This window comes from Pleurodeles waltl, chromosome 1_1 (genome assembly GCF_031143425.1).
Source record: "Pleurodeles waltl isolate 20211129_DDA chromosome 1_1, aPleWal1.hap1.20221129, whole genome shotgun sequence".
In the NCBI taxonomy this organism is placed as follows: domain Eukaryota; kingdom Metazoa; phylum Chordata; class Amphibia; order Caudata; family Salamandridae; genus Pleurodeles; species Pleurodeles waltl.
The window spans coordinates 818,840,970-818,865,449 of record NC_090436.1 but is presented as its reverse complement, the minus strand read 5'-3'; the positions used below and the strand labels follow the sequence as shown (position 1 = coordinate 818,865,449).

At 41.4% G+C, this 24,480-nt stretch overlaps 1 protein-coding gene across 8 annotated transcripts in view; it reads left to right on the top strand.

Moving 5' to 3' along the window:
- Positions 1 to 24,480, top strand: part of KANK1 (KN motif and ankyrin repeat domains 1) — a 561,634-nt gene that overhangs the window by 509,596 nt on the left and 27,558 nt on the right. For all 8 annotated transcript variants that reach the window (XM_069228585.1, XM_069228594.1, XM_069228570.1 and 5 more), the window contains 5 exons: positions 6,464 to 6,688; positions 8,821 to 8,908; positions 14,462 to 14,681; positions 16,614 to 16,756; positions 21,611 to 21,811. In XM_069228585.1, coding sequence (XP_069084686.1) covers positions 6,464 to 6,688; positions 8,821 to 8,908; positions 14,462 to 14,681; positions 16,614 to 16,756; positions 21,611 to 21,811 — 877 coding nt within the window. The remainder of the gene's footprint in view (positions 1 to 6,463; positions 6,689 to 8,820; positions 8,909 to 14,461; positions 14,682 to 16,613; positions 16,757 to 21,610; positions 21,812 to 24,480) is intronic.

Sequence of the window (24,480 nt, the reverse complement as noted above, 5' to 3'; positions counted from 1 at the left end):
CAGACCCCTTTCCGTTTCTGTCCGAAGTGCCACGCCAAGTATCCTTACACAGACCAGCATCGGGTCTGTAACCTGTGTTTATCGCCCGAACACAGAGAGGATACTTGTGAGGCCTGCAGAGCGTTTCGATCCAAGAAGACCTTAAGAGATCGACGCGCAAGACGGTTACAGATGGCGTTGAAACAGTCACAACATCTCGACGCCGAGGAAGAAGAGATGTGGATATCCATCCAGGGTTCGGACGACGGGGATCGACCACCGACGGCGGCACAAAAAGTGATTACACCTGCCCCGTCCCACACTCAAGGTCAGGTCAAGAAACAAAAGGCCTTGGGGACGCCACTGCCGGAAGGCCATGGCTCAACCCACAGAAAAGACGGTGACCAAGTAACATCGGCACCGAAAAAGGCCAAATTAGTGCCGAAGACTTCCGACTCCGGTCGAGAAACCGGCACCGAAAAGAGTCGGCATCGAATAGTTGAGTAAACCTCAAAAAAGCCACTCAGAGCCGTAACCGACAATCTCCATTGGGGTTTCGATACCGAACAAAATGGCTTCTGAGCCGAAAAAGACGTCCTACATGGAAGAGCAGGGGCTCTCTCTACAGCTCAAAGAAAAGCACAGATTTGAGCAGGAACTGGATTTAGAAGAGTATGATCAAACTCAGCAAAAGGCTAGAAATCCAGAAACACACAGGGAAGATACAAACCATCCCTCCGCTCAAGTCCAAAAGAAAACTGACTTTTCACGAGACTGAGATGCAACCAAAAGCCAAAGTGGTTAGAGAAAGGTCACCACCACCACAATTCTCACCACAAATGTCCCCACTGCAATCACCACAGTTGTCACCAGTGGGTACACCAATGGCACAGTCACCCACACATACTGGGATGACTCAAGACGATGCGGACCCCTGGGATCTATACGACCCACCAGTTTCGGACAACAGTCCAGAGTGTTATCTGACAAAACCTTTGCCGCCAGAGGACAGTACGTCCTACACGCAGGTACTGGCCAGAGCAGCAACATTTCACAATGTAACAATGCACTCAGAACCAGTGGAAGATGACTTCCTGTTTAACACTCTGGCATCCACGCATGCATCGTATCAAAGCCTGCCAATGTTACCGGGCATGCTTAAACATGCACAACAGGTTTTCCAAGAACCAGTGAAAGGGAGAGCAATCACACCAAGGGTCGAGAAGAAATATAAACCGCCCCCGTCAGACCCTGTGTTTATAACACAACAGCTCCCTCTGAACTCAGTGGTTGTGGGGGCTGCAAGAAAACGGGCTAATTCGCAGTCATCAGGGGATGCGCCACCCCCTGATAAGGAAAGTCTTAAATTCGACGCACCAGGGAAAAGAGTGGCATCGCAAGCAGAAAATCAGTGGCGAATTGCCAACTCACAAGCCCTCCTTGCCCGCTACGAGAGAGCACACTGGGACGAGATGCAAGACATCATCCAGCACCTCCCCAAAGAGCATCAAAAACGTGCCCAACAAGTGGTTGAAGAAGGACAGGCCATATCGAACAACCAGATCCACTCTGCAGTAGACTCTGCTGATACAGCGGCACAAACTGTAAATACAGCAGTAACAATTAGAAGGCATGCATGGCTGCAAAGTTCTGGGTTTAAACCAGAGATACAGCAAGCGGTATTGAATATGCCGTTTTATCAACATCAACTATTCGGCCCGGAAGTGGATACCACAATAGAAAAAATGAAAAAAGGACACAGCCAAAGCCATGGGCGCGCTCTACTCCTCTCAATACAGGGGAACATTTAGGAAACCACAATTTAGGGGAGGGTTTAGACAGCAACCCTCAGAACCATCCACCTCCCAAACAAAACCCACTTACCAATCTCAGTACCAGAGAGGGGGTTTTCGTGGTTCCTACAGAGGACTGTTCCCAAGAGGAAGAGGGAAATTCCAGCCTGCCAAGCAGACCCCTGGTAGCAAGCAGGGACTTCAATGTCACACTTCCCCAACACATATCACCAGTGGGGGGGAGATTAACAAAATGCCACCACAATTGGACACACATTACCACAGACACGTGGGTTCTATCAATTATCCAGCATGGTTACTGCATAGAGTTCACAAGATTCCCTCCAGATGTTCCCCCAAGAACACACAGAATGTCAATACAACACTTAGACCTATTACAAATAGAGGTCCAAGCACTACTAGCAAAAGAAGCCATATAACTGGTACCTTATCACCAGAGAGGAACAGGGGTTTACTCCCTGTATTTCCTCATCCCAAAGAAAGGCAAAACGTTAAGGCCTATTTTAGATCTCAGAACACTGAATCTCTTCATCAAATCAGATCATTTCCACATGGAAACACTACAGGATGTAATCCCTTTACTAAAACAAGGGAAATACATGACAACACTGGATCTAAAGGATGCGTATTTTCACATACCCATCCATCCATCCATCCATCTCACAGGAAATACCTCAGGTTTGTAATACAAGGCAAACATTACCAATTCAAAGTGTTGCCATTCGGAATAACAACGGCCCCCAGGGTATTTACAAAATGCCTAGCTGTAGTAGCAGCTCATATAAGGAGAAATCACATGCACATATTCCCGTATCTAGACGATTGGCTAATAAAAGCCAACACTCAACAACAATGTCAAATTCAAACGCAATATGTAATAGATACTCTGCACAAACTAGGGTTTTCTATAAATTACCAAAAATCACATTTACAACCATCCCAAATACAACAATACTTGGGAGCAACACTCAACACACACAGAGCAATTGCCACTCCAAGTCCACAAAGAGTCCAGTCGTTTCAAAATATAAAATCAAGCATGCAATCAAACCAACAATACACGGTCAGGTTTGTGATGAAACTACTAGGCATGATGTTCTCATGCATAGCTATTGTCACAAACGCAAGACTACACATGCGGCCCTTACAACAGTGCCTAGCAAAACAATGGACGCAGGCACAGGGTCACCTCCAAGATCTAGTGTTGATAGTCCGCCAAACACACTCTTCGCTTCAATGGTGGAACCCTGTAAATTTAAACAAAGGGCGGACTTTTCAAGACCCAGTACCTCCCGCCATTATCACTACAGACGCTTCCATGATTGGGTGGGGAGCACACCTCAACAATCACAGCATACAAGGTCAATGGGACAGTCAACAAAAACAACTTCACATAAATCATTTAGAACTGCTAGCAGTCTTTCTAGCACTAAAAGCCTTTCAGCACCTTCTAGCCCACAAACATATTCTTGTCAAGACAGACAATATGACAACAATGTATTATTTAAACAAACAGGGGGGGACGCACTCGTCACAACTGTGTATCCTAACGCAAAAAATTTGGCATTGGGCAATTCACAACAACATTCGCCTGATAGCACAATATGTATCAGGCATTCACAATCAGTTAGCCGACAATCTCAGTCGAGATCACTAACAGTCTCACGAATGGGAAATACATCCCCAAATTCTAAAAGATCACTTCTATCGCTGGGGGACACCAAACATAGATCTGTTTGCAACAAAAGAAAACGCAAAATGCCAAAACTTCGCGTCCAGATACCCACACTGTCAGTCCAAGGGCAATGCTCTATGGATCAGCTGGTCAGGGATATTTGCTTACGCTTTTCCCCATCTCCCGCTCATTTCTTTTCTGGTCAACAAACTGAGTCAAAACAAACTCAAACTAATACTCATAGCACCAACGTGGGCTCACCAACCGTGGTACACCACACTGTTGGAGTTCTCGGTAGTACCGCACATCAAACTACCAAACTGACCAGATCTGTTAACACAACACAAACAACAGATCAGGCACCCGAATCCTGCATCGCTCAACCTAGCAATCTGGCTTCTGAAATCTTAGAATTCGGATATCTAAACCTCTCAAAAGAGTGTATGGAGGTCATTAAACAAGCAAGAAAACCCACAACAAGTCATTGTTATGCTAATAAATGGAAAAGGTTTGTTTTCTACTGCCAGGCTAATCAAATTACGCCGCTAAACGCCTCCATACAAAACATTGTAAGTTATTTACTACACTTACAAAAAGCAAATCTTACTTTTTCTTCCATTAAAATCCATCTCACTGCAATATCTGCTTATTTGCAGATTACACATACAAAATCGCTTTTTAGAATCCCAGTTATCAAAGCCTTTATGGAGGGACTAAAAAGAATCATACCCCCAAGGACACCACCAGTACCTTCATGAAATCTTAATTTTGTACTAACACGACTCATGGGTCCACCATTTGAACCCATGCATTCTTCTCAAATCCAATTTTTGACTTGGAAAGTAGCCTTTCTAATAGCCATCACTTCTCTACGAAGAGTTAGCGAAATACAGGCATTTACTATCCAAGAACCCTTTATACAGATACATAAACATAAAGTGGTTCACCGTACAAATTCACAATTTTTACCAAAAGTCATATCACTGTTTCATCTAAACCAAACTGTGAAACTCCCAGTCTTCTTTCCACAACCAGAATCAGTAGCAGAAAGGGCATTGCATACATTAGACATTAAATGAGCGCTAATGTATTACATTGACAGAACAAAACAATTTCAAAAAACAAAACAATTGTTCGTAGTTTTCGAAAAACCTCATGCAGGTAACCCTATATCCAAACAAGGCATCGCCAGATGGATAGTCAAATGTATTCAGACCTGTTACCTTAAAGCTAAAAGAGAATTACCCATTACTCCAAGGGCACATTCCACTAGGAAAAAAGGCACCACAATGGCTTTTCTTGATAATATACCAATGACAGAGATTTATAAGGCAGCCACCTGGTCTACGCCCCATACATTCACTAAGCATTACTGTGTAGATGTGTTAGCAATACAACAAGCCACAGTAGGACAGGCTGTACTGAGAACATTATTTCAGACAACTTCAACTCCTACAGGCTGACCACCGCTTTTGGGGAGATTACTGCTTTGTAGTCTGTGCACAGCATGTGTATCTGCAGCTACACATGCCATTGAACGGATAATGGGGGTTATTCTAACTTTGGAGGAGTGTTAATCCGTCCCAAAAGTGACGGTAAAGTGACGGATATACCACCACCCGTATTACGAGTTCCATAGGATATAATGGACTTGTAATACGGCTGGTGGTAAATCCGTCACTTTTCCGTCACTTTTGGGACGGATTAACACCTCCTCCAAAGTTAGAATAACCCCCAATGTCACTTACCCAGTGTACATCTGTTCGTGGCATGTTGCGCTGCAGATTCACATGCGCCCTCCCCGGGAGCCTGTAGCCGTTTTAGTTGCATGTAAATTGTAAATATGTAAATAAATATTCCTTTAATACACACTATGTACATACATTTCTACTCCATTGCATGGGCACCTCTAGTATCCTTACTTTACCAACTCCTACCTCACCCTTTGCGGGGAAAACAATCTAAGATGGAGTCGACGCCCATGCGTAATGGAGCCGAAAGGGAGGAGTCACTCGGTCCCGTGACTCGAAAAGACTTCTTCGAAGAAAAACAACTTGTAACACTCAGAGCCCAACACTAGATGGCAGGATAATGCACGGCATGTGAATCTGCAGCGCTGTTGGGATGTAGGCATAATGTGATTGAAGACAATACATTTTTTATGTTTTATTTATTGATCATACCATATAGAATAACAAAACATCAAATATACTCCATAACAATGCACTGCACCATGATAGAGAATATAGTCAAGATAAAATACAATCAGTTGATCAGATTGGCTAAGCAGAGACAATAACAGTCTTAGAAAGCTATATCCGAACTGATCAACCAACACCACAGAGCATCACTAGACCAGTGCTTGAAATGGAAAAATAGGAGTGCCGGTACTCTCCAATTAAAAGTATTGTTTTTCTTGAGAAGTGCAGGTACTCTCCCTATCCAATTAAAAACGTTGCGGTACTCAGTACCGGCTCATTTAAAGTACTGCACTAGACACAACAAGGATGCAGATAACAACGCAATCTGCTTTAATGTAAATCCGGCACAGAGGTTTTGTCCGGGCACCTTCCCGACCAGAGGTGCAGCCTGGGCCCTGCCCCTGCTAGTGATCGAGGCACTCGGCTGGTGCAGTGGCGTCTTGTGCAAGTAGGCATTCTTACTCTTGTTCTGCTCGCAAGTGGGAAAGGAGGTAATAAGTGTCAGGTTGTTCCTTACAGTATGAGAGGTCACTGAGTCACGTTTTTAGTGAGAAGACGTTCTCACTAACTTGATGTAGGTCCTTGCACTATTTGATGCTTTGACTTTTGTTTTGCTTATGGATGGTTATACTTTGTTGGACACGTGTATGTGTCCATCTGATGTCCATAAATGCTTTTTATTGAAGCTAACATATAAATTGAAGCAATACTTGCTCAAATCCGGTAGTCATTATTAATAATTGAGGGTGATGTTTGCTGTTGATGTTTGTTAAACATTTCGGTTGTTTTCCTAGGTATGAGACCACATCCAGTGATGATTCAAGTTCGGATGAGAGCACCTCCACAGAATCCGATGAGTGCCAGAGGGCAGAAGGTTTTCATGGTGAAGTGATAGAGATACAAAAGGGTTTGTTAAGTGGGGCGGATGGCGTTCACATAGAAAGTTTGTCTTCTGCTGTAGAGGAAACCAAAGTGCATATTGACGAGAAAGAGCCAGAGAAGGTGGAAATCAGAGAAAGGTATGTTATGTTGCTACTTTTTGGAAGCAGTAACTTTTTTTTTTTTTTTAATATAGCGTTTTGTACTCAACTTTCGCAATTTTGCGCGCTCTAAATTAGGCGATATTATTACCCAGTTTCATGGTACTCATTTTACCTCCCTTCAAGGCATTCAAACTCCTGTCCTGCAGATGTCTGTAACGAGCATTGACTTTCTCAAACATTTCACCAGCGTCAGTAAAATGTTGTAAAAAGCATTGAGACTGAGTTATTGTTGAGATATGCGTTTTGAATTTATTAGCCATAACTATCTTTTACTGTTTATTAGTAATTACGAAAATTGTGTATTTCCTTATTTTGATGGGCTAATTAATATTCCTCTGGAGTGGGTTCTGCTACTGATTCTTAGATAACCATAACGAGCTGGGAATACACAACCCTTATTCTCTCTGACTTCCCTCTTTGGCTCATATACTACAGCGGAAATGTTTGAGGAAATAAAGGCAGGTAAAAGCAAACGAATTCGTTTCTCTGGGTTGTCTATAAGGTATCCTGTAGTTTGTTTCTTTTTAATATTAACCTTATATATTTTTCTATTTCACTATTTTACCATCACAATATCATATATTAAAATAAACAATAACCACTTCATGATCTTCCCACCTACGAAATACACTGTTTACGTTGTTCTCTTGGTTTTACAGTTTAAATATATTTCCTTAGTTTGATGTCCCTGCTCTTGTAAATATAATGCTCCTTTCCAGTTTGATGCGTTGGATCTGTGAGATGTACGTGCTGGTTTCTCTGCAACCAAGGTTCAGACAGAGTTGTTATTCAGTCATCTTTCTTTTATTTGGAGTTACCAGGGGAACGTGTTTTCTCAGTTTAATTTGGGTATTCTAAATACTGTATTAAATTATCTTTGGCGCCAATACCATCTGCAGTAGATGAGAGAGGGTAATTCAGTTTAAAAGTAAGAAAACATCACACTACCTTTTAACTTATTACATTAACCAGCAAAGTATTTGGTGCAATGGCACCCTTTGGTCTTTTTGATTAAGGCTCTGGCTTAGCAGTGCTGTTAATGATACTTGTGTGTTAGCTAGGTAAAAGATATTAACTTCATCTAAGCTGTTATTAAGTGCGATTAGGTGCAGACTGTTAATTCAAAGCCCGAAGCTCATTATCTGCATAAAGTAAGCACGAGGAAGAATGTCGAGCGAAAAGAACGTGCTGTTCCCAGAAATGCAGGCTTTTATTCTGGAAAGTAAGCAACTGTGGTATCGTTAATTAGGAGTGTATACATTTCTACCAAGTTTTCATTATAGCCTTTAATTTCTTCCGTGATAAGCCAGGTTCATTATCCTGTATCGATACTTAAAAAGTATCCCCCTATCTGTCTTTAAAAGGTAAAAAAAAAAAAAAACATGTTCCCCTTACCCCTCCCCAAAGAACCCTGAAAGTTGCTTCTCCAGCTTACCTCTGGCTCTTTCCAAGCAAACTTCCCTAAGTTGTTTGACATAAGTAGTATTGATGCAAGACAATAGCTAATGTTTCAAGCATACATGAACATATTCTGTTCCTGGAGCCCTTCCTATGGGATAGTGACCCATTTGGCCCAACTTAGCCCGCAGTGTGACATTGAAGCAAATGCTACTGTCTTCAGTGGCAGGCGGGTATCACAGTATGTTGAGTGACCAAGGCATCAAGAGATTTTCCTACGTTTTGCTATTGTAAATCTTCTAGTCTTCCAAGTTTGTGTTCCTGCTCGATGTCTTAAAACTGCACAATGGAAGGCAACCAATACTACACCCTGTTTGTTTCCTTCTTAAAAATGGTTTTCTATGTGATATTGATATTGTCGCGTTTGTTTTTCATGTTTTTGTTGTTATTGGATAATTATCTTGTGATTTGTTGCTAATTTTGAAAAGAGAAATAGTCCATTAGACTTTTTTTTTGGATTACTAAAGAAATGCATCTTGGGATCAGACGAGCATATGCGAGTTAGAGTGCCAATGGAAGAATATCTGCCTATTTGCATTAACTGTTAACATTCAGTGCACTCCCTGCAATGTTTCTAGCATGTGATTCATCACAAGTGCAGAAACAGCATTAGTTAAAGCACATTGTTTGTTTTATGTTTATTTATTTAGATACGAATTGAGTGAGAAGATGCTGTCGGCATGCAATATTTTGAAGGACAATGTTAATGACCCCAAAACACTAGCAAGCAAAGATGGGGTAAGTTTGGTCATCTGTGGTGTCATAGCGTGTTCCAGAGATTCTACACCATACAAATCTTCCATTGTAAATTTAGTCCTAGTTAAAATTGGAAGTACCTTAATATTGCACCATGCTTATGTTTTCAAAGACCGAAATCTAAGAGGGGAGATCTGTCTACTCCTGTCTTACTCTCCAGATTTTTGTTTTTAGGTGTTCAGAAACCTTGTTTGTTTGTTTATCAGGCTCCGATTTCTAAGAGTACACCTTAAACCTATTTCTGGCCGATTTCCCAGCATCTCTTTAAGGTGTTTTTTTCTCCATGGAATATACTATATTCCCTGTGGAGGATTGTTTTCCCCAAACATATGAAATGTGGGGCTTATAGAAGTGCATTTCACCCACAAACTACTCTCTTAAACCAGGTCTTTTGTTGTGCTAAATGTTTTTATGCCTTTTCAGAAACACTGCATGCACCCAAAGTGTTAGTTTGTTGCATGTGCGCTATACCTTTGCATGGCGATTCTCGAAACCTCCCTCCCCCCTCCCCCCCCCCATTTTGTCTCCCCTTTCCCACACAAAATTAAGGGGAGAGTTCTGCTTTGTAGGAAGACCTTTCTATTGCAGTAAGTGCCATTTTGCTCTGTTACAGTTCAGAAGCTTCAGAAGTATTTTGTGACAAATTGAGTTCTAAATGTTTTGGGCAAGCATTTCTCTCAAATAGAGGAGTATATATCTAAAAAATGAACTATCTAAATCCACGCATTGCAGCGAAATCGGACAAGTTTAGACCAGAGTCACAGGTAAAATCAAGGGAAGGATAATATCTAGGGGGATTAACAGTACACAGAAAAAAGGAAGATGAGGTGGGTTGAGAAACCTGATTTAATTACAGTTTTGGAAACAGAAGTCTTCAATTTATCAAGCAAGAGCGTGGTTCCCACTCAGCTAGAACTAAGCCCAGTCTTGCAAACCATGGCTTGCCATAGGCTAAATTAGTCTTAAAAGGTTTTGAAAACACAATAAATGTACTTGGTGTTTGTTGTATGGTGGGAAAAGTACAAATCTATGCAGAACATTTAGACAAAGGGTAAAGAACTTATATCTGTGGGCAGAGGGAAAATGCTTGCTTGCAAGTATTAAGTAGAGGCACTTTTCTTTGCTCAAACTTAATTTAATATAATTAATTAAAGGATTCTTTCTGATAGTCCACATCGCAGTGCATTCTGGTGAGTGTAGTGTTTTCCATTAACAATCTTTGTTATAAATTCCATATTCATTTGTCATGATAGTTTGAATGTACAAATGTTTTGCAGCATACTAAGGGTTACATTTTTGTAACACGTTCTCCATCAGTTCAAGTTGTAATTTTTTTTTTATTCAGTGCGCCTACATTTAGGTGCCTATTTGACTGGGGTCGTGTGATGTGCTCTTGTGTGCTCCCTGCCTTTCAAAAAATGTTTCTTTCTGTCTTTATTTGTATATTGAGCTGTAAGTGCCCCATCATCCAGCAGCACACCAGAGCCTCCGCCTTCTTCTTTGTCCAGTTTGTCCCATATCGAGTTCCCTCTTCGCATGCCACCTTTTCTGCTTTCCTACCCACTGTTATCTCCCTTTTTTAACTTGTCTGTACTTGTCGCCTTTTATACTCCCTTGCTCATCGACAATAAATAAAAGTAGCTTAATGTTATCAGTGTCTATCCCTGACTTGCTCCGTGCTACCAATGTTACTGCCATTGCTATCCCTGCTCTCAGGAGTGGTGAATGGAATGGCATTAGTAGCAATTAAACAGGGTTCGTAGAGGCACATCTGTTTTTTGTGTTTCCACACTATAGTAAACAGTAAGCATATTTTAAAATTGGAGACAACACCATCATGCCAGAAGACAAACTTGTGCAGTCACAAAAGGGGCTAGGAAGAACGAGTAGCAGACCTACCATTTTACATTGTATAGAGAACGTTGTTTTCACAAAAAATGCCTTATTACAGTGTAAGTGCTTTAACCAAAACACATTTGATGGTACCAAAGCATGCATATAATTAGACGCCTAGCTATGCAGGTCCGTTTTGACTGAAATGTCACAAAATTATTAGAAGGTTGTGAAATTCCTGTAATTTCCTTTTGCATAATTGCACGCAGTTTTAGAGAAATTATACAAAACGCTAATGTGGTGTTTTGGGCTATATTTTCGTGGAAAAGGCCTCCCTGCCTCAAGTTTGGATGTGAGAATGCAGATCACTCAAAAAAATTAAAGCAAAAAAAAACACAAATGTAGGGAACAAGCGCTGTACACCACCTGTCCATTCACATTGTTCTAGTTTTCCTACAATAGAATTTTTACCCGCATAATTTCACTGTATTTTACTTAAAAGTGTAACAGAAAATGCTGGAAATTTTGCAAATGAGCCGGAATAATTGAAATATCGCCTGGGATTAGAATTTTTTCAGAACGTATTTTTCTCTAGGTGACCTACATGGTTATAATTCTAGTAAAATCAAAAAGGTCTTGGCTAACGTCAGACCTAATAATACGACCAGTGCTTCTTAGACAGTTTGTAGTACTGTAACACGCATTTAGTTAAATACCATATCTTAAAACCTTGGCCTACTTCAAACTTCCATTGCAACATAAAAAATGCTGTATCGTTCATAACAGCTCTGCCTCTTCTAATGTCAAAAGTGGCCGTATTCACAATTATGTATATATATTTTTTTAAAGTAATGAATGATCCTAGATTGAAAGCTGCCCTTAGTAAAAAAAAAATAATAAAAAAAATGTTATTTCTCTTCCATTAATTTAACATAAAATGGAAATGAGTCCCACCCTTCAGGTTACCACCATCTGTGCCAAATTTCTTTGAGGACCCAGATCTGAGCTAGTTATTCTACTTTAGAAAATGTCAATATTTTTGTTGAAGGATTCCACCACACATTTTACTGTCAGTGAAGTAAGTGTTGCTTGAAACCAGGATGATCTGGGTTTAGGAGATTAGAAACAAATCTAAAAAGCAAAAGGTGGCTTTTCCCTTAGAATTCTTTGAACATTATCTCTGCATTCTTAATGCATTTTAGCGACAGCTGCTAAGATACACCACTCAGCCTACTCATCTTTGCATGGAAGGATTCAACTAGTAATAGCCAGTTGTCATTTTAATTTGCATTCCATAGAATAGGAAATTGACCTTAGTGGATATGACTCACTACAATGTGTAAATTATTTTTGCATAAACATATTCATCTAGTGAGGTGGAGAATATTCAGCCTTTTCTGGGAATCAATAACTTCCAGTTGTCAGTGATGTTCTGTAGACTCTAAATGAGATATTTCTAGAGCTATAGTATAGTTCGTAACCCTTTTGCAACTCACTATTCTAACAGTAGGCATCAGTGTAGCAGCTGCTAGAGATTTTCCCTTTTTGCCTAAGGTCTTTTGGGAATGTTATTGTGTTGTCTTTTTTACTTAAAGATTGATGGTACTATTTGAACTTAGCATGCACTTCCATGGGGTTTGCCTACTGCTTGAGCTATTGCTGCCATGGGTTGAGTTGAAATTCCCTCAGAACTGTGTTTTGACCAAACCAGAGTGGGCTGATTGAGCTGGTATGGGTATCTCCATCCCAAATTAAAAATCCCATTTCTGACTATGCTGTAGCACCACCAAGGGGGAAGGCCCTGGTGGCGGAATAGTTCAAACAATTTATGATTTACCGTATAGCACTGCTCTGGTCCCGACTCCATTCATCAAGAATTATATAGATTTTTTTTAAAAAGAAACACAAAAATGCAGAGCAGCGTTGTTAGTCTGCCAGTACACAGTGGTGCAACAAAGGCATCTGCAACTCCCAAGGTGCGGGGGAACCCCTGACCTCAAGGGGGCCCCCGCAGCACAGCACCCTGGCCTGAGAGCTCATGGGGAGGGGAGGGGCCTCTGTTATTTGCAAGGGGGGGGCTCTAGTTTCATTACACCACTGTACTGGTATTGACTTTAAAAATGTTATTGCCTGATTTCTAGTCTGTTGATAATTCATTGTCAAAAAGAGAGACCTGTGCCAATTTGTAGCAACATTAAGTACGCTCAGGTTTATGGAAAATGAAACAAAGATCTTTTCAAAACATTGCATTTTTAACACTGCATTTGTTATGTGAAAGACATAATGTTTGTCTTGTCAGTAGAAAGACCCAGTGACTGGCAAGTTATTGCTTCTCAAAACAATGCCGGAATTTCCACTCTGGTAATACAGAGCCTGGTTTACAGTTTGGAGGAGGATGCACTTGCAATAAGTTTGATATCCTTTACACAAGTGATAAACTGTAAATCAGGACCGTAGTCTTTTTGGCTCAATTCGTCAGCTAATTAAGGATTTTTATTTCAAGCAAATGACAATTGTAAATGTAATGTTTTCTATGCATCATTTTAACGTCCAGGATTGGCCGTCGTCATGCAGAGTTTAAAGGCAGTCTCCTCTTTTTAATAGTGGCTGTTTGAAGGAGGGGGCATTTTCCTAAGTGGGTTATAATCCCTGATTGGCTTACTTCTCTAATTAAATTAACTATAAATTCCTTTTATACTTGTCATCTCTAGTATCTGTCATTGTTCTCAGAAGACACCTGTTTCCTTGTTTGAAGTGCATTCTCAAAGAGCTCAGGTGTTTTCTGTGACTTTCTTAAATTATGTGTATTTTTGTAAATACAGTAGGCTAATGCTCCATATTTTGAGTGTATTCTTATTTGATTGTTCCAAGGTAAAGGCACTGTGCTAAAAGCTGCTCTATAAAACCACTAGTTTATATAACATTTGTAGTTTTCCTGACCTATACCTCTATAATATGGTTATGTGTTAAATTGACTCTACTGTGACATTTGTAAATGTGTACCAAGTGATTTCTGTCAAATGTTCAGTACTTGCCGCCTTTGATTGAGTCAGACTTGTTGGGATATTCTGCCATCAGTTTAAACAGTGAATACACTAACTCAGTTATTTTTTAGAGTCTTGATCAAACTTGTACGTGTTTTTTTTTTTTTTTTTGTTTTTTTTTTAAGTATAGCAACGCTATTCTTTCAGAGCAGTGCCTTTGCGTCACACTGAATTAGTTCTATTGCACCTTCTCTATTTAAATAGTTCTGCATCTAGCATAAATTCAGCTCAGTTGCTCAACTCTCCTGAATAGCTTTTGTTTTCTCGTCTCTGTCCTTTACGCAGACTTCATGGTTAACCGGATTACTGAAGCTCTTTTCATCCTTTGGTGCGAGCACCAAGAAGCATTTAGGTTTGCTTTGGGGACAATATACAGTATTTACTGAAACTAAAATAAAGTTTTACTGCTTCAGTTTGTCTCCATTTTTAGTAATATCCTCATTGTGAGCAGCCCAGTTTTATGTTGATCAGCTACCTTTGCAAAGTTATTCAGGTGTGGAAAGCAGTTTTTAAGCATTTTAGTACACATGCTCTCGAACTGTCCAATACATGATCAGTTACATAGGTCAAAGTGAGCTGTACCTTTATCAACACGTGTGATTATGTGTGATTGCAGTTAAAGCGCCTTCGTTAACATTGTCTGATTTAACGTTTTCAGCGGCTCTGTTTGAACACCATCCAAAATGAATGGTTCCGTGTTTCAAGTCAGAAGTCAGCTGTTCCTGCAATGGTGGGCGACTACATAGTTGCATTCAGCGAGGTTTCATTAGGCGTCCTCCGGCACATCATAAACATGTCCGACGGCAATGGAAACACAGCACTTCATTACAGCGTGTCCCACTCAAACTTTGAGATTGTCAAGCTTCTTCTGGATGCAGGTAGGTTTTTCATTTACTGGACGTGTCATGTGTTAAGTTAGCACGTTTACTGCATTCTGTGAGTATCTCAATCCTCAGTTCAGGGTTGTGATTTTCTAAGATTGCCGACTACCATATAGCTAGCTGGACTTGTATTTTAAATATTCTACATTTAGCATTCTGTCATCCACAGATGCATGGTTGCATTTGGTAAAATTGTGGTGCGGCTGGTGCATGGGTGCTTCGGGCAGAGTTAGCACTTAAAATAGTTTCCTATAACATATCCATTTTTAATGTACAAACCCCAAAAAAGCTGCCACTCATAGCAGCTCCAACGCAAAATAGCTACCAAACTTCAAACTACCAGCTTCTGATAGGAAAGACCCATAGAAGCAGTAGAGCCCCCTAATACACTACGCAAAGATTTCACACAACTGCATATAGTCTTTCAGTAAATTATTTTAAAGAAATTCAGTTAAATTGTTCGTCCTTCACTTCACCCTTTCCTCACCATCCATGCCACACCACTCCATATACTTTTTCTGTATATAAATAACTCTATAATGTGAAATCACATAAAATGAAAGTATTATTAATTACGTTAATTTAAGTTAATGAATAGTCTTAACCAATTTCACCGTGTAATTAAGTAAATTAAATGACCACCTGTTAGCTCAGTAAATTGTGACATAGCAAATCGAGTGTGTCATAACGCTTTTTGTGTAACAGCAGATTGATTGTATGGCACTTCAGGAACCGCTCTACTTTCATGGCATTTGGTCCAGTTCCACTTTGAAGTTGCTCCTGCTATTACAGCTCGGTGTCTAGTTTTATTTGGCATCCCACTCTAGAAAGGATGCAACGCCTGATGGACACATACCCCATCCAAGATACCACTGCTTTCCCATCACCACATGCTGCCTTCCCTTTAGCCTTGCACACACGCTACTAAAATTTGACCCGTTTCAAGCAAACGTCAAGGCACCCTTGTCCAATAAAGCTCTGTACATCCAGGACAAAGCTGTCCTTGCACAAAATTGGCTAGAATACACCATAACAGCAGCTGACCTCGACACACTGGCCTGTCACACTGGTCTTTCCCATGTGTCTGCAGCAGTTCGTAATATCGTCTCAGTGTGGTAGGTCAGGTACAGGATAAGTGCAAAGTTAAACTTCTTCAACAGACTATCCTTTGCATTACATGGAGTTTGTGTTAGTGGAAAGCACAGTTTTCGAATTTGTTATATGAAGATATCACAGGTTTGCTAAACCTATTTGAAAGAAAAACATAGGTTGGTTAAAAATGTCATATGTTCTCATGAAGGGAAATCGGTACGTAGCCTCCCTGCTGCAGTTCAGAAATCAGGCTTTTTTGTTCTCATAGAAAGACCTCCCCCAGTCCACGGAAGTATTTGTTCAGACGTCTGCTGTAGAAAATATCCACACGGTTTGAACTTCCGAAGAAATTAACTTGTATTTGCTGGTTCTGACTTAGAGCTACTGTGCTCCCTGATTTGTTTGAACATTGAACATGTTTGTAGACTTGTAATTGTTGATTTACAGAGTCGTCAGTATTCCACAGTACGGCATGGCAGTGTTAACAGTCAAAAGTATAGAATCTTGTGGTAGCAGGGAAACTGTGTCTAAGTGATGTGGCTTGTTGACAAATTGCTTTAATTTTGTAACGCTTATTTTTGGTAAATAATAAATTGTATTCTACATCACCCGCACGTTTCATGCCATGAGCAAAGTCGCAAATAATTTTCAAGATTTTTTTCCCTAACCCAGCTGGCCTTGACTCAGCTCCCTTATCCCGTCAGTGTCTCATTATGTGTCCAGTTCTTGTGGTGGTCCACTGGCTACCAATGTAAGGGTGCATTCAGTCCACTGGCACAATTACTGTTTTCATATCCCTACCATTGACGAACGCACTTCCTTTGTTTCCATTTGCAGATGTTTGCAATGTGAATCACCAGAACAAGGCTGGCTACACTCCCATCATGCTCGCTGCCCTTGCAGCTGTCGAGGCTGAAAAAGACATGAAGATAGTGGAGGAACTCTTCAGTTGTGGTGACGTGAATGCTAAGGCGAGCCAGGTCAGTAGCGTCCATTCCAAATCTCAAATATCAGCATTTATCACATGTATTTGCCTGGAACTTCGTTAAATGAATAGAAAATCTACATTGCGTTCAGATGATTAGATTTAAAATTGTCATTTCTATTCCATAAAACTCTTCACCATAGGGCAACAACATACAGTTATCCTAATGTTTGACATAGATTTGACCATGTTTGTGTGCATATTTTGAGTGTAATGGCAATGTTCACTTCCTGCGAGGAAAAGTAAAGGTTACAGGGACGTTATAGTTAGGAAACATTGAAAAAAACTTAAAAATTCACTAAAATAACAAAGGCTATAGGGATGTTATAGTTAGGTTCAGATTTTACACGCACAAAACCATAGAAATTCAGCTGTTCTAGTTTGAGTTATTTCAAGTAACTGTAGCTCACGTCCTATAACTTTTATCCTCGCCATGCAGTTTTCTTATCAATAATTTTACTGCATACGTTACAGTGATATTATCAATGATACCATAGAGATGCGTTAAGAGATGCAATATCTGCTGTAATTACCAGTGCATGGCAAGGCGTGAGTTATAGTTACCTTAGGACACAGCTGAATTTCTGTGGTTTTGTGCATGTAAAAGCTGAACCTAACTATATATATAAAGTCTCTAACTTTTGTTTTTGTAGTGACTTTCTAAGTTTGTTTTAGCTCTATTTCCTAACTATAATGTCCCTGTAACCTTTTTCAGTGAATTTCTAGAGTTATTTATTGTTAAGCTAGATGCCCATTGCAATGCACAATGGGGGATGGACACAGGGCCTGGCCTGGCATTGTGCTGCCTCCACTCATGCCTGCTGCTCCTGCCCCCCAGCCCCTCCTTTCTCTCCTTTGTCCAAGTCCATGCCCCTTGCTCCCTCGATACAGCCCTGTGTGGCCATTATTCTGCCACTGCCCTTCCCACCTGAACAGTTCGCTTGCTGCCCTATCCACCTCCTCCCTATTCTCTGTTGGCCGAGTTCATGCACCACCCCCCTGCCTCCTACCCTGCATGGTCTGATGTGCTCCCACTTCCCTCCATTTAGCTTCATGTCATTGTCCATTCCTCCTGCCCTCACTTGCCCAATTTTATGCCCCATCATTGCCCTCCTGCTTAGCCTCTGCTCTAAGCTTGCTGCCCCTTCCCTTCTTCCCCCTGCTCTCTGATGTCTGTGTGCATGCCCTGCTTCCTCATTTTTGCCTACCATGTTCCATGGACCTGCCACTGTCCCTCCCCTGCCCTCTCTTGTCTGTGTCCAACCCCTACCCCTCCCTTCTGTCCTCCATGGTCCTTTGTGCATGCCCGTGCCCCCTCCCTCTTGCCCACCATCGCCGTTGTGCTGCCACTAGACCTCCTGCTTGCCATGCATGGTCTTCTGTGCTGCCACAGCCCCTCCCCACCTGCCTGTTGTCGGCAGCTTGCTGCCCCTGACCCCGATTCCCCCCCACCTTCCCTCTGTTGTCTGTATGGTTTATAGTCTCACTGTTGCCCTCAATGGTGTGTTGTGCCCTGCAACTACATAATCGCTTGCCATTATTTATCAACAATTTATTTGAACGATATACCTAAACATTATTATAATTATATTCAGTGCCCTTTCCTTAGCTGCACTTAAGTGTTTTTAAAGCCAACTGCCTGAAATAAACGTATAGTGTAAAAAAAATAATAATAATACATAACAGATAACATGCAATATGATTTTATATTGCATTCTCAGGGTTCTGGTGACATTCACAAAGCTCTTGGTTGTTGGATTCATGGTCTAGGATGTCAGCACAACACCTCAATGGACCATATTACATGGTTACCCATTTTGTAAACAACAGGAGGGAACCCCTACCATGCTTAGCCTTTCTCTCCCTACCTGACCATGGGGATCACCCTGTGGTGTTAAAAGGACGCTCATCCACTGAGATTCCAAGTGGCATGCTTCATCACAGAGTCCTCGTCCTGATACGTAGTGTATCTGGATGGATACAGTCTTGGCAGACATGGTAGCTCTTTGGTCCTGGTTGGGATCCTAGCCCTAAAATAGTCTGGGAATACATTCCGCTCATTGCTTACCACTGGCTTTGTGGCTTGTAACTCACATTTGCTTGCTTTCTATTTGTTGGCTTGATTTGTTTTTGGCTGCCCAGCATGTCATTGACCCTCCTTCGAAGTATGGCCTGTTAACCACCTCTTTGACTGGATTCTTGTATTCTTTCCCAAGTGCTAGCTTCATGGGAACAATTTGTTTGTTCTCTTTTTTGAGGCACTCCACAAGAGTAGATGTGTTTTCAGTTATCTCCCTTATATGCTAGTTCAGTAAGCAGTAAACTTGGTGTATTTCTATGAAATAGTTGCCTGCCACCTGCCTTTCTGCTTGACTGATTCTACATATCGGTGCCACTCCAGTTCGTTAATCTTGCATGCCTGTGAGGAACAGTGTTCTGTCCGAGCTTATTTTATTTGATCAGTACTCTTTACTAATGTCATAACTTAAACATCCTCTTCCTCAGTTTCACACTCATGCCATAGGCACTGGAAGTAGGGGAGTTGGGGGGTGCTGAAGCAATATGGGCAATAAATAAACAGGCCTTTGAATTTAGTTTGTAGCTTGTCAAATTTGCTGTACATTTAAAGACAGATGTTCCGCTCTGTCTCCTAAACAGCTTGTTGTTTCATTTTCTTTCTCTGACTGCAAAGTGAAAGGATTTATGGGACAGTCTTGCTGAGTATAAGAATGTAAAAAGGCTATAGAATGTTATCTTTCTTTCTAGCGAACAACAATAGGTCAATAATTAGAAAAGCACAAATTAAGCACTTTTTTGTAATTCTGAATTATGGTGTAAGCAAATATTTTAATAGGATTAATAAACAAGGTCATGCCAATTTCAACACATTGTTTGTGCGTTGCACTTTTGTCAGTAAATCTGTATGTCTTTGCAAATGTAATGGTGATTTCTATTGAAAACGTGTGTGCTGTAATGGCAATGCACTACCACACCATGCATACCCCATTCTATGCACCTCCACTCTGACTCTCAGCTCTATTCTGCTCCAACCTATGACGCTCAACTCTACTTTACACCACTCACCTCTTCGACAACTCCCCCGCGACACTCTACTCTGCCACTTTACTCCACTCTGTCACTTTACTTCACTCTGCCACTCTACTCCATTCTGTGCCACTCTGCGCCACTTCACTCTACCCTATGCCACTCTGCCCTATGCCAGTCAATTCTATGACATTACATTCTATGCCATTCCACTCTGCCACTGCACTCTATGCCACTTCACTCTACTACACTCTACTCCACACCACTATATGGCCCTCCACTTTACATCACTCCACTCTACATCACTTTACGCCACTCCACTTTATGCCCCCCCACTCTACGACCCTCTACTCCATGCCACATTACTCCAATCTACACCACTCCACTGTACACCTCTCCACGGCACTCTACACCAGGACACTTCATTCTACTCTACACCATTCCATGACACTGTCCTCCACTCTGACACTCAACTCTGCTCCACTCTACATTGCACCACGCTATGCATCTCTACTCTTCACCACTCCACTGTATGCCACTTCAATCTACAACACTCTACTCTTCGCCACTTCAAGCCGCTTCACTCTACAACACTCACAGACAAATCTACTCTATGCCACTCTGCTCTACTTTACGCCACTCTAATCTATGACACTCTACTCTGACGCCCTACTCCTCTCCCACTGCAGGTTTCAGCACTCTATCCTATGACACTCCATTCTACTCTGTTCTACAACACTCTACATTACTCTACTCCATGACACTGTTCGCCACTCCACAGCACTACTCCATTCTATGAAACTCCACTCCATACTCTACAACACTATGCTACTTCACGTCCCTTCGTCTACACCACTCTGTGCCACTCCACTCTACTTTATGCCACTTGGCATCACTGCTCCACTTTACGCCACTCTACGCCATTCCACTCTGACAATACTAAACTAAACTCGCCTACACTCTGAAATACTGTATGCCACTCTTTGCCATTCCACTCTACGCCACTCTACTCTTCCACCCTATGCCACTCCCCACTATGGAACTCTACTTTGCAACACCTTATACCGCTCTGTGTGTGCCTTACACTCGACACCATTCTGCCATTCCACTCTACACAATAGCATTCCATGACAACCTACTTCACTTTATACCACTCTGTCCTAGTCCACTCTTGACACTGCTCCACTCTACGCCCCTACACTCCAAGACTCTACACAACTCTGTGCCACTTCACTTTACGCCATTCCACTCTACGCAAGTCTACTCCACTCTACAACACTCCGCTTGAGGATATTCTGTGGAAATCTGTTGTATGTATGCCACTCGACTCTGCAGCACTGTATTCCATTCAAGCGCACACTACTACACTACACTCTTTGCTACTCCACTTTATGCCATTTCACTCTGACACTCTACTCCATTCTATGCCATGCCACTCTACTCTTTGCCGCTGCACTCCACTCTACTCCACAACAAGGTACACCAATCTCCTCCACTTCTCTAACTTTTAGCCATGCTGGTGTACAACATGGCTCAAACACATTGGCAATGCCAATAGCTCTCTTTGGTTTGCCAATGCTTTTTGTTGATTGAGTTCTGACTATTTAGTTTACATTTAATTGTGTTTTTTGATCTTCTCTATTGAGAAAAGAGTCCTCATTTGGTTCCTGTTAGGGAATCAACCATGATTTCAATAAATAGGTTAATTAGTTTTTTACTTATATTTTCATTTAAATATATTTTCATGATTGACATATATATTTTTATTGCATGTATTCCTGACATCTTGACTTTTTCTTGGCAGGCTGGACAGACTGCTCTCATGCTTGCGGTGAGCCATGGCAGGATTGATATGGTAAAGGCCCTGTTGGCATGTGGCGCAGATGTTAATATCCAAGATGATGAAGGTTCCACTGCATTGATGTGTGCCAGTGAACATGGGCATGTGGAGATTGTAAAGCTTCTGCTGGCTCAGCAAGGATGTAATGCTGCTCTGTCAGACAATGTGAGTGTTCATGATAATGAAACATCGTATGCCAGACCATCCTTTCCTTTTACGATGTAAGCTGTTCAGATTTGTAAACATAGAAATGCAATTTTATTACCCTCCACTTTGGAAAGCCACCATAGTGGCTAAATGCCATATAGAACAACTTCTTCTTTGTTAATGTTTTTTTTTTTTTTTTTTAACAAATGTTTATATTTGCAAACATTGTAAGCTATGAACTTTATACCTTCAGGGGATTACGTTTAGAACTTATACTTGTATATTTGTTAAATATATCTACAATCCATGGCTTTCTTTTTGCTTGGGCTCCAAAAAATGATTTTCAACACATGGAGGGATGTTAAGAATTTGAGACCATCATACCAGTTTGCTGTCCGAACCATCTCCACTCTTCAAGGAAACAGCATAAACCATTACATTTTTGGCATCTAGCCCCTGTTTTCAGTTTTGTGAGATTGTCAAGTTGTCGCGTAGGTTCTCATTATCATAATGAGACTACTGGATTTTGAGCAACAAGATCGTCCACAATGTGGGGGACTGAGTCTAACCCACGGTGAATGACACTTGTCACTCTGAATCCGGGTTTTGCTCTGGCTAACTAGCAGTGCCTCATCTCTTCCAAGTGGAAGAGACAATTGGGCAACCGAGCGTATGACATCTTAGTACTTCTCAGGGAAGTCGTGGTCACTCGGGTCACAACCGGTTCTCTCATACACAGTACGGTCTCATATATAAATGACAAAGGCAGTTTGAGTTTTAAAGATTGGTTTAATAAAACGACTGCATTTTAGATAGCAAAGCGTAAGCTGCAATAACCAGAACTATACAATACAGTAAGGTAAAAATAGTAACAATGAGAGTGAAGCACAAGAATAAGGCTATCATAGTGCCGCTAGATTATTTCGAGCACAGCATGTTAAGCTCTAAGCCTGCCTTTCAGGTTCCCCTGGGAGGACCTCGACCCTCATCTCTGAGCAAAGGCCTGTAATGTGCATTAGCATCTGCAACGGGGCATTCAGCATCTAGTTGTAGGCCTCTGGCTGGAATCTCCCTCTTGACGTATACTAGGACTAGGAAGTGTTTTTATATCTAACACACAGATGTTCTAAGAAAATGTCCCTACGTAAGGACGTGTATTTTCTACGAATCCTGGAGACTAAACTTTACCACGTTTACCGGCAGTGTGCCAGACTGTAGCCTTGACTGAAGCACAGGGCGATCAAGAATGCATTATTTGAGAACACAGTGCTAAACAAAGCTAAACAGTGTGATAGAAGAAATTAAAACAAGACCGTAAAACTGGTTATTGTAAAATAACAGTGCGAAGCTGAATAAAATATATCTAGGGCAAAGTGCACAGCGGCCTAGTATGTTAAACAAACGTGCATGAAGCTATATTTAAACTGGCTACACTACAAAGTGCAGTGAAATTATTGTCAGCCCTTTGATGTCCCACTCTTCATCCCCTTTAATGCCCAAATCTTGACTGAGAGTGTGTTACACTGGTGGTATATCATAGTTGCACTGGGTAATGTTCTTTCTGGGAAGATCTTGTCGAGTAAATGATTGCTAAGTTGTTTAGTACCTGGAACTCGCAAGACATGGCCCCTCCTTGCCCACCCCGTGGCTTGTGTTAAAAGACAAATATATAAAGAAAAATGGGCACACGTTTTGTATAGGTTGCCTTAATTCTGATCACAACCCAAAGACGTGATCATATTTCCTATGAGCGTGAGATTGTGATAGACAATTGGCACTCACTGTGTTAGGAGAGAGCATCTCAGCTCCGTCCAGCTCAGTTCCTTAGAGGAAGACAAAATTGGACCTTGAACCAATTATAAAGAGGCTTCAACATCCTCTGCAAAGCTACCCTCCAAGCCTGCCAGTAAAGGTTAGTCTCCTGGACAGCCTTCCTCTTCTGGACTAAAGAGTAAGATTAAGTCATGGCATCCAGACGACCATGCAGGTCTGACAGAGCACAATATAAAAATGATAAAATATCTGCCTCCCTTGTCGCAGTTGAAGTCCCAGTCAAAAAACCCAGGATGTTTACATTTTGTGATCATCAATGACCAAGAAGTGTAGGACAGTCAGTGACATTATATTGGTTGCAGGGCAATACGTTGACACCTGTCTGAATTTGTACATACAACAGCTTTGCTGTTGGTGAAATCGTCAGTGATGCAGAAGACACTTATTAAAAAGAATGCCTTACATCAGCAAATTCCTCGCTGACGGCTCACAAACCACTGAAATTGATGAAGGATAATTCCATGACAAGGAATCCCTGGTTGTTGAGGGATCTATCTGATGATTCAGAGCCCACTGTCGAAGGGCCATTCATCAGCACAGTTCCCAACATCATCAAGGTATGAGCCAGCTGCACAGAATCCACCATCAACAAAGAAATACATGTTTACAGCTGACATGCTCATAGGACATTCAGCAACTGAGTCTGATGCACACCATCAGCACCAGTAAGCTGTCTCATTAAATGACATTATTCCATTACGGATAACAGATCTCTTGTCAGATAACTTTTGCATCGTTTGCGAACTTGCCATTGACAGCAGCACTGCCTATTCAGTCGGGCTCTCTCACCTTTAGAAATATCTCTCCAATATCCAGAACCCTATGGAGGTGCATATAAGTGTGCTACACCCGAT